Source organism: Anguilla anguilla, chromosome 3, assembly GCF_013347855.1.
Source record: "Anguilla anguilla isolate fAngAng1 chromosome 3, fAngAng1.pri, whole genome shotgun sequence".
NCBI lineage: Eukaryota > Metazoa > Chordata > Actinopteri > Anguilliformes > Anguillidae > Anguilla > Anguilla anguilla.
The window spans coordinates 16,339,953-16,354,299 of record NC_049203.1 but is presented as its reverse complement, the minus strand read 5'-3'; the positions used below and the strand labels follow the sequence as shown (position 1 = coordinate 16,354,299).

Genomic DNA, 14,347 nt, shown 5'->3' with positions numbered 1-14,347 from the left:
AATGTTCTTCAATTAAATGGCAATCTTTCCCTCAGCAATTCAATAAAATCAAATTTTAAAAAGCCAGATGACATTGATTCCCCCAGTAATTCTAATTAGACTAGATTTTATTTAATATTTCATTAGAATCAGAAATAATTTGTTTTAATTTTGTGTTACCCTTAATTTGTTTAATTTACCTAACTACAATATTCCAATATTATTCAGTGGGATCGGCATTCTTTGTTTGCATTGGCGTAGTGGGACGGTGTACTGAACACACACAGCACCACAGGGTGATGGTGTCGGTCACGGCTGAGCCGCTGGTTTGGGTGAGGTGTTGGGCTGTGTACTCAGGGGTGATCAGTCATGTGTCAGTCACGGCTGAGCCGCTGGTTTGGGTGAGGTGTTGGGCTGTGTGCTCAGGGGTGATCAGTCATGTGTCAGTCACGGCTGAGCCGCTGGTTTGGGTGAGGTGTTGGGCTGTGTGCTCAGGGGTGATCAGTCATGTGTCAGTCACGGCTGAGCCGCTGGTTTGGGCGAGGTGTTGGGCTGTGTGCTCAGGGTGTCCCCCGTCTCCTCCAGTGTTCGGGGGCACGATGTCCCGCATGTACCGCTTCCCCACCACGGACGGCAACCACCTCCGCATCCTGGAGCAGATGGCAGAGAGCATGCTGTCACTCAACATCCCCCGACAGTTCGTCAAACTGCTGCTGGAGGAAGATGCTGCCAGGTGAATGAAAATGCACACTGAAGAGTCACATGCACGCGTGCACACACACCCACACACATGCACACAGACACACACACACACACACATGCACACAGACACACTCTCTCATACACACACCCACACACTCACATGCACACACACTCTCTCATGCACACACACACATGCATACACACATACACTTAGTTGTATGTACACACCCTAACATACATAAATATTGTATAAAAACAAACTCATGCATATACCCACCCACAAATAAACCAGTTTGCACGTCCATGTTAATTAATTATTACATTAATACATGAGAGATTTGAGAGAGATTTTGGAACAGTATGTTTTGTTGTATTTTTGCCAATCCCTAAATGTATACTCACCCAAATAGATAAGCATGCGCACTCAAACATACATGCATACACTTTTTCATTTTTAGTTGCTGTTTTTAAAGACAGTCAATCAACATGTTCCTTAACCTTTGATTGAATACAGGCCAAGGTGTTGTGTTAATGAGCCAGCCTGCCTGTTCTCAGGGGTTGCCAGTGATACTCTTGGTGTTCAGGGCTGGTTTTGATTGCGCAGTGTGTCTCTTTAGGGTGTGTGAGCTGGAGGAGCTGGGAGAGCTCTCTCCCTGTTGGGAGAATCTCCGACGTCAGATTGTTACCCAGTACCAGACCATCATCCTCACCTACCAAGAGACTCTCACAGACCTGCATGACTACAAAGGTCAGTTCACTACCTCTATATCTCTAACACATGTACAGTGTAATTACAAGGGTCAGTCCACTATCTCTGTATCTCACACAGTTACAGTATAATTACAAGGGTCAGTCCACTACCTCTATATCTCATGTATGTGCATTGTAATTGCAAGGGTCAGTCCAGTACCTCTATATCCCTCACGCATGTACAGTATAATTACAAGGGTCAGTCCAATATCTCTATATCTGTCACACGTGTAAAGTATAATTACAAGGGTCAGTCCAATATCTCTATATCTGTCACACATGTAAAGTATAATTACAAGGGTCAGTCCACTACCTCTATATCCCTCACACATGTACAGTATAATTACAAGGGTCAGTCCACTACCTCTGTATCCCTCACACATGTACAGTATAATTACAAGGGCCAGTCCACTACCTCTATATCTGCATTATCACATGGGTTACAACATAACCTCTACTTATCTCTCTGCTCTTCAAGGATATAAGGTGTAGTACGCTAACACTAGATTACATAACCTCTACATATCTCTCTGCTCTTCATGGATATAAGGTGTAGTATGCTAACACTAGAGTACATAACCTCACTATCTCTCTGATCTGCATGATTACTGGGGTCAGTAACAGCATTCTTAATTTCTCAGAAAACCTATATGACTACAAAAGAGTGGATCCTCATATCACTATCATGCTCTAGGTGATCCCTGCCATTAAGACTCCCTCACTGTGCTTAGAAGAACATTCTATATACTCTATGTATCGCTACTTTCCCTTTATTCTGAAATTATCTTCTGCAAGCCAGCAGGGTTCAAAGTTTCACAGTACTGAGATATTATGGTATGTCAGAGTCAGACTGCTTGCTGCCTGCAGTGACTGGAATCTCATGGGAAAATCTGTCTCTTTAATGATTCTCTCTCACCCTTTATCCACTATCCTCCTGTTCTTCTCTCCCTTCTCCTTCTTCCAGGTCCCTCCTTCAAGGCCAGCAACCTGAAAGCTGAGAGGAAGCTGGAGTTCATGCCCACCAACCTGCACGTCCAGAGGATGAGGGTGCAGGATGAGACGGGCTTTGGTAAGATCCTGCCGCACAGTTCTTCAGCAGAGTCCCAAACCACCTAATCAGCTGTCCTGCTATACAGTCCATGACTCAACATGATTTCTACAAATGATTTACCAAATCAGGCCTGACCCTACTATTTCTGCACAAACTGTTCTCCAGGATGCTGCATTTCAGTTAATGTTTATCATGACTCCGCCCCCCCAGATCACACGTATGACGTGGTGACGATCGGGGCCCCCGCAGCCCACTGCCAGGGGTTCAAGAACAGCGGCCTGCGCAAGCTTATCCACAAGTTCGAGGAGGCCAAGAAACAGTGAGTGGTGCATGCAAACACGAATGGGGAGTGGTTAGAGGGGTCAAGGGGCAGGTCTATGGGGGTCATTGGGGTAGGGCTTTGACCTTCTTTATATAGTTGCCATGCTTGCCGCCTAGTGCTTCAATATCTTTTTCCCATCATCCATCCTGCTGGTGCTTCACCCTGGCTGTTCAGCTGCTTTTGCTCATATTTCTTTTATTTATTTATTAATTTCTGTTGCTCAAATGAAAATATTAACAATTTTAATCATAAAGCTATAATACAGTAAGACTCCTTAGGTTAATTTATTTCTGTCTATCACTGGCTGTTGTTTTATGAGAATTTTATGTCAGTTCAGAGTCTTCGACTACAGAACTGTCAACACATTCTGAAAAATGACACCAAAGTAATGCAGAGACTGTTAAACATTCAGTGCTGTGCAGTATTTTGCAATTTGTGTCATAATAATGCAGTTAACGTCCTTATCTACATATTTGGCTGATAGGTCTTTAATGGAACTCTGCTGTCTAGCCCAGAATCTCTGACAGCTTAATACAACTCTGAGAATAATCAGGCAGTTTGTATAATTGTACCACTGAATTGCCGTCAGTCGCTTGGAAACTCGCTGCTACTGCATTGCTATAGTCATTGAAAAAACCATTCATTTATTGTCCATTGTAGTTTCTTACACATACTGTTGTGAATGCAGCAAATATCTGAAATAAAGAGTTTGTGTGAGAAACAACAACAAAGTACAAATATAATAAATTACATAATGAATGTGTCACACATAGAAAGAAATGGTAGGTTGAATCTGGGCCTCAAAGCCAGGTATTCTCACAGTACCCTTTCAGTTTAGGACACCCTAATCCTGGACCAGAAAGTATTTTTTTCCCCTGGTCTGCCTGTGTGTAACACAAATCCTGTCTAATGATTTTTAATTGGACCATGAACACCCGTTTGCCTCTTGGTCTAATATGGCCAGGGGTGGACTCCTGTCCTTCAGCACCCTCTCCCTGCTTTTGAGATTTTTTATTTGTGATTTTGTCTACTCTATATTTAATTGGTTACGATGTCAGTTGTGCGTTTTAAACTTTGGTCTGGATTCAATCGCGTCACAGTGCGCTTTCACAATAACTCTGAGTCATGTATTTAGTGCTACTGCTAAATCAGCAGTAGCACTAAATATGTGACTCCGAGTTATTCCACTTCTTACAAAACATTTACTGTATGATTTTGGTGGTTGTATAAATTCATTAAGAATGTTGTTTAAGAAATGAGGAAGACATAAAGCTTCAGCACCTTTCAGCTTTGTTTGAAGAATTCAGTATGGAGACTTGTGGTCACATAGTCCTGAAACTTTCTCAGAACAGGTTCACAGGGACTTCCTCGTGCACTCAGTTCATTTCAGCTAGTTCACTGACACTGAAACAAACACAGTCAGCATTTTATACCTCAATATGTAGTTCTGTGGGGTTGGATAGTTTCCCTTATTTAATAACATTTCTGTTGGACTTTGTTTGCATTAATAGTCTTAATTAAAATCCCCTGTGTAATGTAGCTCCACATTTATGCAGCAGTTCGTTTGCAAATTCACATACTAGTTTCAGTGAATGGCTTCATTTTCTATGTGCCTTTTTACTTAATGAATATCTTTTTACCTTCACACTAATTTGAAAGAATTATTTCCCAGCTCTGTATTGTTGGTGAAACCGCTTGCAGCTTGTGTGATACTCTGGAGTGTTTAAGGCACCTTTATTATCTATAATACATGCGTTTTTCTTTGGTTTCTGAATGCCTTCTCGCTGCCTGTGGCATTGTGCTCGCCTCATCTTTAGAATTCTGCATTGCTGCAGCAGTCTTTTTTCAAGATGGCGTATTTATTGGTTTGATGGCTTTTTCATTTCCTTTCTTGTTTTTTAATCAGCATTTATGAGGAGGAATGGTGAGTCGTACTTTAATTTAACTAATTTTGTTTGGTCATATTTTTCCCCACTGCGTGCATTTATCTGCATGGAAATATATCCCCTCATGTTTGATGGATGGATTGTTTTAATCAGTGGCTTCGCGTGTGTGTGTGTGTGTGTGTGTGTGTGTGTGTGCGTGTGCGTGTGCGTGTTTGTGCGTCTTTGTTTGTATGTAAGAATGTCACTGATGTCAATATTGCTGTTTTTTTACAGTATTATGGGTAAATACTGCGTTTTCCAAATGTGTCTCGACTTGTGTGTTCTGACTCTCCAGTGAAATGAGTCATGTCTCTCTTTACACAGCGCTGCTTGTTCAGGAGATGGCTTTACATTGTAGTGAATGAGGAAAGGTAGACATATAATCACCACCGTAACCAGATAAATGACCCTGAAATGACCCATCGACAAAAAGACTTGGGATGTGACATTAAATGAATTCCGGGTCTAAACTGCTGGCAAAGGGTCAGGGGAAATGACAAGATTGTCAGCGTTTGATGAGGATGAAGGCTTGTGTCTCTTTGAAGTGAAGGGTACATAATTGATGCACTGTGCATTGCTTGTCCATGCGGATTTTCTTTTCCGTTCAGATTAATTAGATCTTGGACATAAATATTTGTGGGTCACTGGGATTGTCCGACTAACCGTAGATCGAAGAAGCCATTATCATCCATCTTTGCCCAGGACCAAGTGGGGGCTCTACCTTTCCCGTCAAAAGTCTTACCTTGGTGGTATAGCCGGAAGAGTAATGGGAGCGGCGTTGGGATGTTGGAAACGGTGAGAACGTCCCCTTCTGGAAAAGAGTCGGTTCTTAATTGAGGCCGTCGCCTAGCAACTGCCTGCTTCCTTCTAAGTGTGACATTACAGGCGGAGCTCTGATAAACCGCCCACCCCCAGTCCCACAGGCTCCCAGAAATGAAAGGAAGGAAGATACACCATGAAAGTTCAGGCACCCAGCTGTGACCATGCGACAGAGAACGGACTGCGGTGTTTCTTGGCATTATAATGTAGCAGTTATTTAAATCAGATCTGGGGTCTTTGTTGACCTGGAGCAGAGTGAGTAAACCATGGTGGCTCTGTTCAGAGAGGAGAAAGCCTTGCGTTGTCACCAGGGATCAGGTAGCCGGGGGGGAAAGAGCTACACTTCGGTTTCAGGAAGGCTCACACAGTGTAACCCTATATGAATGTGAAGACCAGACGCTCCCTTCCTGAAAATGCACTGTTAGCGTCTGACGCGGTTGACGTTGAAACTCCAATGACAAAGTCTGACCTTGGGTTGCCTCGCCCACCACAGTGACTTTTCACCAGAAGGTCTATTGCTGGGCTCATTCCGATCCTCAGAAACCTGTGTGTCTGCAGAAGAGCAAGCCCCGCAGTGTTTTAGGGAGGCCATGGGCCAAACATGCATGGGGCTACCTTCAGTCTCCACAGCATCCTTTCTTGCACACTTTGCCCATCACCTTCATGTGCACTGTTCTGAAACCCCCCTCCCCCATCTCCCCCTACCTCCACATCCTCACACTTGGTCCTGTTGGAGCTGCGATTCATAATCTGCCCAGTGTACGGTAGGGGGGGGAACAGGCCCTTGTGATCTTCTGTGCAGATCAGAGTGTCTGTCCTAACAACCAGAGGCTCCCCAGCAGTAGTCCTTGCTGTAACATTTTCACAGTCGCGGTTGCTGAAAGTAGGTTACAGTCATAGCAGATAATACACAGAGAAATGTTGGGTAAAAGATAATTAGGTTATATAAATTTATTTCTGTATTTCCTTTCTAGTGCCTGTGACAGAGCGTTGAATTTCTCTTGACCTTGGGCAGGGAAATTGCTTCCATTAAAATACAAAGGAGAGAAAATTCAGAGCTTCTGAGACGTTGCTGGTTGCGGTGGCCTCTCCTTTGCCCCTGATTGTGGCACACTACCTCACTCTTCACTGTATTGTGCTTCTTAAAGTGTGTTTGTGTGTGTCTGAGGGAGAGAGAGAGAGAGATAGAGAGAGAGAACATAAGTGTGTATATATTTAATCCTCACACAGGTATCTAACTGTCCTCTCTACCCTTAGCAGTGCCGTCTCCAGCTCCCAGTCCATCGTCTACATTCCCCAGGACATCGTCCGCGCCAAGGAGATCATTGCCCACATCAACACGCTCAAGACCCAGGTCAGCTACTACGCCGAGCGCCTGTCCCGCGCCGCCAAGGATCGCTCAGCTAATGGGCTGGAGAGGACCCTGGCCATCCTGGCAGACAAGGTGAGGCGCTAGCTAACCGGGGAGAACGTCCCTCAGTCCAAGACCTCCAGAGAAGGCTCCGACTTCCCGTTGCCTTTTGCAGTCATGTGACTGTTACCTCACTTCCTCCTCAGACGCGGCAGCTGGTGACGGTGTGCGACTGCAAGCTCCTGGCCTCGGCCATCCAGGCCCTGAACGCCGCCCGGCCAGAGTACATCGCCTCCAAGGCGTCGCCCTCCACCGCCGACGCGGACCAGGTGGTGCTACGCAACGACCAGGACACGCTGCTGGCCAAGTGGGCCGGGCGCAACAGCCGATCCTCCCTGCACGTCAACTGGCACGAGGAGGAGTGGGTAAGGTGTCAGAGTGTTCACATTTAAACAAGGCAATCTGTTTTATCTGATCTGAGCAAAATCAAAACATGTCAATATATAATTTAGATGTTGCAGATAGTATTTTTTTTCTTCTTTGTAGATTCCCAGTATATGCAGTATATATGTTTGTGTACACACACACACACACACACACACTTTTGCAATTGCCTATTTCACCTAATATTGCCTGACACCATATAGTATCTGTGACAATAATGCATATCTACCCCCTCCTTTCCCATGATTCTTCAGGAGAAGGTGTGGCTGAACGTGGATAAGAGTCTGGAGTGCATCATCCAACGGGTGGACAAGCTTCTGCAGAGAGAGAGGCTGCAGAGCAGCAGCAGCGAAGATGTCTTCCTGTGCGACCAGCAGGGCGGCGCCACCAAGAAAGGTAACCTTGCGGGCCACCTGTGTTCTGGAGGACAACTGCATGAAGAAGGGTCTTCCTCACTCGACCCAACTCCATCGTCTCCATCATCACCATCGTCTTCATTCGCAAACATTGCTTTTCTCATTCACCCCCTCATCTTCATTTTATTTTTGTTTCTTCATTTCTTTGGTTTTATGATCGAGTCATTTCAGAATACATAATTTCCCCCTAGATCAACGAGCGCAGTTGTCTGTTCTGGGGGGAGGGCATTTTAAAGGCATTAGAAATGACGATTAAGAAGAAATTTAGTTGAAAAAAAAAAGAAACCTTAAAAGCCATTGGTGCTACTTTTTATTGGAGCATTTAAGGCCAGTGACTTGCGGGAGATCTCTGATCTCAGTGTCCATTTGAATTTTCACTGAATCTTTTTACACTCCATAAAGTATGTATTCCAGGACAAATAAAGTCACCTCATTGTGTATGCTCAGCATACATAGCATTTCACTGTTGGTTTCCCCACATCTCCAACACTAAAATGTAAGAACCTCTGAACCAATCAGAGGCAAATCTGCAGAGGCCAGCACCCATCCATTGAGAGATGCTGTAGCCCCATGCATACTGGTGGAAGCCTGTATTTTTTGGTCTACAGAATGGTTCTGTAGACCAAATGGTTCTTGGTGTTTTAGTATTTTTCATGATAAAGTCTCAGTATGTTTGTAATTGTCTGTAATTATTATGTAATGACAGCTTTTTTTCTTGGCCAGGTCTCTCTTTTCGATTTTAAATCTCAGTGAGACTAATCCGATTAAAAGATACATAAAACAGAATTAATATATTTAAGCACAAATCACATCTTCACTTCCTCCCCCATTTCTCCTGACTGTGTGTCACATTTCCATCCTGCGATTTTTGTCATTTTTGAATGTGTTTAACGCACCTGACTGCACTCTAAATGTGGAAGACCCACTGTCTCTGGTTGGTTACCAGTTCTGCATGCTGCTTGTTTTCTGAAACTGTGTGCATGTCTTCCTTTATTTTTTCTTTGTTTTTGAAGTTGTGTTTGCACTCTTAATTATTGTGTCAGAATATTTCCTGCTGTAAGTTGCATACAATTATGTGAACCAATTGTTTCTTGTCACATAAAACACTGTTGATAAAATTTACTGTTGTACCAAGAAAGGTTCAAATTTTTTATGTTATTTTTTTTCCCCCCAGAGGTTGGAGTTTTATTTTGTATTTTAATTTTTTCAATTTACCATTTACCAAGAGATATCAGAAGCTTCATTTAGGCTTCATACAAACCCTCTTAAAGTTTAAGAATTGCATTTGTTGTCAAGTTAATTGTTTGTACTGTATGTATGTTGCTGAGGTGGATCTTTGTATGTACTTGCGGTTGAGGTGGTTCATTGTATGATGTTCTTGTTGTCACAGTTGTTTAAAAACATTGTGGTCTGTCCTGCCCATCTTTCTGATGGCCTTGTGTTTGTGAAAGCTCCTCCATGCAGATGTGTCATTATCAGTAATTATTTGTAGCGTACAATAAATCCTGTCCCCGCAGGATTTTTATTAGTGATATTAATGGGTTTGAGAATCATTTGTGCACAATCTTCATGGAAGGACATTGAGGTTTAGAAACCCATTAATTCCAGAACCGTCTAATGGAACTAGTCTCTCTCTGGTCTCTCTTGTCATCCTCGGAGTGATTTGGTGGTTTCATGGTCAGCGGGTTTTATTTTAATCATTTGTTCTTTTTCAAACAGAATACCGATTGTAGTCCTGCTTATGGTTTAATGCTAGTTGTATCTGAGTGGCTACTCCTCAGTCATTATGGTAAAACAGGACTGTTACCATGACGTCCTGAGCTCTAGTCAAAACCAGAAATGGAGGCTCTTTTAAAATGCAGGTCAGCGCGCTACTGTGGTTTCTGCACCATGTCAGCGAGTGAGAGACTGGAAAGATGAGGCACTCACTGTTGACAGTGAGGTTGTTGGAAGGTTCTGGAAGGTGCATGCGGTTTTCTCCTTGCCCTCCGGCTCATGTTATTGTACGCAAATCTGAGAGGAACGCGAACGAAGGCTTGCCAGCTTGGCTTTACAGCTGAACCCAGATCAGTCACCCTGGTCCGTCTGTGGGTCTCTGCTTGTGCATGCTGGACCAGCACGCATTATCAGACCAGCACGCATCACCAGCTGCTCATCTCACCTGAAAACAATGGAATGCAGCGGCATCAATCTGCCAGCATTATGTACTGTATATCTGGCTCGGCATTGGGACTGGAAAACACAGAGAGAATGTCTCCCAGAAAGCATGCACACCTTCAGCTGTGCCTCGTTTTATCACCTTATGATTTATGTTTTTAAAAATTTGTTATTTGGCGCTCCCATAAAAATCCCAAGCTTGTGCGTGCGTGCGTGTTTGAGGTTTCTGCTCTGGCTGCTTTGGGCTGCAGTGAGGCCCGGTGATGCGTCCACGGGGCGTTGTCTGAGCTGCTTCCTGTGTTGTCGAGAGCGCTTCCTAACCACGCATGTCACACCTCCAACCCTCCTCTAGATGCCAGTCCCAGTCGGGAGGAGACATCCCCAGGTAAGCGCTGTCTCCATCCGCCTGCTTCCTAACACCCCACCCCCCCCCCCCCCCCGCCCCCCCACAGGCCCCGCCCCGTCGCAGCTCCAGCGCAGTGCTTCGGCTATCTGCAGTCCTGCAGGCCCACAGAGCTAGGGTTTGAGGAGCTATCGTACCCATCTCAATCTCTGTTGTTGTAGTCTTTTTTTTTGAAATTGTAATGAACAACATATCACTGAGTGACTTAAAAAATTAAGCAATTTTTCACAGTATGGAAAGAGGGTAATTATACTATGTCAATGGCTGTGGAAATGGTAGACCAGGCATGCATAGTTTCATCAACCTAATGATGAAACTATACATGTTAAAAAGACTGATTTTGTCAGTGGTTTGTATAGCCTGGGAGCCACAGCCATGGCAGTATTGTCAATGATGCATTTGGATGGAAAGGTGTGTGTGTGCGTGTGTGTGTGTGTCTATGTGCTTGCATATGTGTCCATGCGTGTATGTTTGTATATGTATACGTGTGTCTGCGTGTGTATATATTTGTATATGTGTGTGTGCGTGTGTGTGCATGTGCGTGTGTCTATGTGCTTACATATGTGTACATGCGCGTGCGTGTGTGTATGTTTGTACATGTTTGTGTGTGTATGTGTGTGTGTATGTTTGTATATGTGCATGTGTGTACGTGTGTGTGTAAATGTTAGCGTGTGCGTGTGTACCTGTTTGTGACCTCTCTGCTGCCTGCAGGTGAGTGGAGTGAGGCTCTGTACCCGCTGCTCACCACGCTCACCGAATGTGTGGCCATGATGAGTGACAAGGCCAAGAAGTCCATGGTGTTCCTGCTCATGCAGGACAGTGCCCCCACCATCGCCATGTACCTCAACCTGCAGTACCGAAGAGATGTGGTCTTCTGCCAGACGGTCAGTACATGCTTCTACACACAAACATGTGCTCACACACACACAAACACACACACACTCTCAGATGTGCATCAATGATTCTAAATGCCAGCTTGTGTAATCGGTGTGATTTTATAAAACCCCAGAGCTCATAGCCACCCATTACCTGGCAAGAAACACCATAATCTATCTGATGCTAAAGCCACAGATCCCTACTGTCCCTACTCCAGCCAGTGCTATCTGCAATCTAATGGATGACATCACCTCATATGGTAGATCTGAGTGCATCTGTTGCTTTTGTGAAGCTGTTGCATGACTAAATCAGATATTACTTTCACATCAGTAAAATAATCATCATTTCCTAGTTTTAGTTTTGAATCTAATGTACCAAGCACTGGTACATTAGCAGTGTGTACTTGAGTGCATTGTTGCGTAAGATGAGCCAAGATGGGAGTCATGCTGTTGTCTGTCGTTCTGTCCTCCTTCAGCTGACAGCCCTCATCTGTGGATTCATCATCAAACTGAGGAACTGTCTCCGTGACGACGGCTTTCTGAGACAGCTCTACACCATCGGCCTGCTGGCACAGTTTGAGAGCCTGCTGAGCACCTATGGTAAACAAGCAGTGCGTGTGTGTGTGTCTGTCTGTCTGTATGTGTGTGAGTGTGTGTATGTATGTGTCGTGTGCTTATGTGCGCATGTGTTTCAAGAGAGGTGCTTGCAAAATTGGAGGATGTCATTGTTTGTGTGTGTGTCTATGTGTGTTTTAGGAGAGGAGCTGGCCATGTTAGAGGACATGAGCGTGGGCATCATGGACTTGAGGAATGTCACCTTTAAGGTGACTCAGGCCCCCTCTGGCTCCGCCCCTGACATGCTGCCCGTCATCACTGGCAACCGGGACGGCTTCAACGTGCGCATCCCGTTGCCAGGGACCATGTTTGACGCGTTGCCACGGGAGATCCAGAACGGCATGCTCTTGCGTGTCCAACCCGTGCTGTTCAACGTGGGCATCAATGACCAGCAGTCCCTGGCTGAGAAGTAAGGGTGAATGAGAAGGGGGGGGGGGGGGTCCTGCTATGGCACAGTACAGGTAGACTCCCTGCTACTGACACTTAGAACTCAGAGGATCAAGGGTGTCATTTATGGGGGGGATAGGGGCTTACAACAAGGGGCCTCCAATATTACAAAATAGGCCAAATTGTCCCCCCAATAATATAGCATGATTATAAGAAAAAATATTTCATATAATATGTATGGGATTTCAGGATGTGATTGATATTCTGCTCAGTAAAGCTGGGTGTTTGTCACAGAAGATACAGGTGCAATGTATTCTGTGTCCTTCCCCAGTTCCACAGTTTTTGTTTGAAACCTGATTTTCTGCTTATCTCTCTCATTTGAGCTGATTCCGTTTTGCCTGTGATTTTCATAGGCTCGGAGATACGTCATTACAGGAGATTATCAACATGGAGAGCCTGGCCCGTCTCAACTCCTACTATGAGCAGTTCAAAGAGGTTTTGCCTGAAGATTGTGAGTCACTAATAGCATTTCATCTTTGTACAGGAAACTAGGCTATAAATTTTACTAATCTTAGTCTGACTAAAACAAATTACCTTTGTCACCATGGACCTGAAAATATAATTGGTTTCTCTCTCTCTCTCTCTCTCTATCTCTCTCTCTCTCTCTCTCTCTCTCTTTCTCTCTCTCTCACACTCACTCATTCACACCTTCCTCTCTTTCCTTCCTTCTTTCTTACCCACCTCTTTTCATTCCCCATTCCTCCCGCTCTCTTCTCTCTCTCCAGGTCTCCCTCGTTCCCGCAGTCAGACCTGCCTGCCGGAGCTGCTGAGGTTCCTGGGGCAGAACGTTCACGCCAGAAAGAACAAGAACGTGGACATCCTGTGGCAGGCTGCTGAGGTAGGGATGGCTCCGCCCTTCACTTTACAGGGCAGGGCTTAGCCTAGCCTGGGCTCTGTTATCCACACAGAACGCGTATGTGTGCGTATGTGTGTGTGTATGTTGTACCTGCGTGCACACACTTGTGAACATACGTGGGTTAGTGAACGTGGGTCAAATGCAGAAAATGTATGTGATTCACTGCTCAGTGTTTTTAGTCACTATTTAAAGTACCTCCGATTGTGTAGGTACTTGATTCCAGCTGATTCTTACCATAGCTGACTTAAATGGTACTTAATAGTGGGCGTATCATTTGAATGAGGCTGGAATACACAGGCTAATTGTGTAATATGTTATTTTTGATTTCCTGATACGCTATTCCTTCTTTAATTTGTGATGTTGTACTGTGCTTTTCTGTATGCTTGTGCTTTAGCAGTAGTTAAAAGTAATTACTGCGGAACTTTCTGGTGCTGGTCACGGGGGAAGGAAATTGTAATGAATGAAAAAAATGGCTACACACATTCAATTTTTAGTTCATATAAAAATGAGATTAGAAGATCCAAAAAGTATTTCAAACCTATGTGCGCTCATAGCATTATTCTGTAGCAGAATGAACGCACATTTGTTTTGCTAACAAAGCAAGCCGCAGCTGAGACAGTGCCCCGCCCTCTGTTCAGATCTGCCGGCGGCTGAACGGGGTGCGCTTCACCAGCTGCAAGAGCGCCAAGGACCGCACGGCCATGTCCGTCACGCTGGAGCAGTGCCTGATCCTGCAGCACGAGCACGGCATGGCCCCGCAGGTCTTCACCCAGGCCCTGGACTGCATGCGCAGGTAGGTGTCCACCCCACTGCCTGAGCCGATCTCCTCTCCGACGTCAGGGGACCATGCCAACTGCAGGGGGCGCCACAGTCTCCGTTTCGGCCCTGGGAGCGGTGAAGTCAGAGCGGGTAGTGATTGGCCAGAGCAGACAAGCTGTGGTTCGGCTTTGGGTTCGCTGCAGTGCAGGGGGCCTGTAACTTTGGTCATGGGAAGCTGCAGGGTCGGCTGGTTTTTCTTTTGACCTTAAATTAAGCAACCCATTTGGACCCAAGAGGGGAAGTTGAGGTGAATTTAATGTGCTTTGAAGCCACTCACCCTGTATTCTCAAGAAGCAGGGTTGGGGACCCCTGCAGCAGTTACCCTAGTTTTCTTTTAGGGACGTGTTTCTTTTAGGTATATTTTCTTTAGCTACAGTCAGAAGTTAAAATGTGACATCATCAGTTCCTCTCTTTCT

At 45.0% G+C, this 14,347-nt stretch overlaps 1 protein-coding gene across 13 annotated transcripts in view; it reads left to right on the top strand.

Moving 5' to 3' along the window:
* The window catches only part of LOC118224397 (inositol polyphosphate-4-phosphatase type I A-like), a 40,400-nt gene that overhangs the window by 16,682 nt on the left and 9,371 nt on the right, over positions 1-14,347 (top strand). For 5 of the 13 annotated variants that reach the window (XM_035411911.1, XM_035411903.1, XM_035411905.1 and 2 more), the window contains 15 exons: positions 565-712; positions 1,299-1,429; positions 2,396-2,500; positions 2,693-2,801; positions 4,711-4,728; positions 6,806-6,992; positions 7,106-7,324; positions 7,598-7,739; positions 10,269-10,301; positions 11,031-11,203; positions 11,671-11,794; positions 11,951-12,218; positions 12,610-12,707; positions 12,982-13,094; positions 13,751-13,905. In XM_035411911.1, coding sequence (XP_035267802.1) covers positions 565-712; positions 1,299-1,429; positions 2,396-2,500; positions 2,693-2,801; positions 4,711-4,728; positions 6,806-6,992; positions 7,106-7,324; positions 7,598-7,739; positions 10,269-10,301; positions 11,031-11,203; positions 11,671-11,794; positions 11,951-12,218; positions 12,610-12,707; positions 12,982-13,094; positions 13,751-13,905 — 2,023 coding nt within the window. The remainder of the gene's footprint in view (positions 1-564; positions 713-1,298; positions 1,430-2,395; positions 2,501-2,692; positions 2,802-4,710; positions 4,729-6,805; positions 6,993-7,105; positions 7,325-7,597; positions 7,740-10,268; positions 10,302-11,030; positions 11,204-11,670; positions 11,795-11,950; positions 12,219-12,609; positions 12,708-12,981; positions 13,095-13,750; positions 13,906-14,347) is intronic. The other 8 variants (XM_035411912.1, XM_035411906.1, XM_035411913.1 and 5 more) reach the window with 6 other exon arrangements.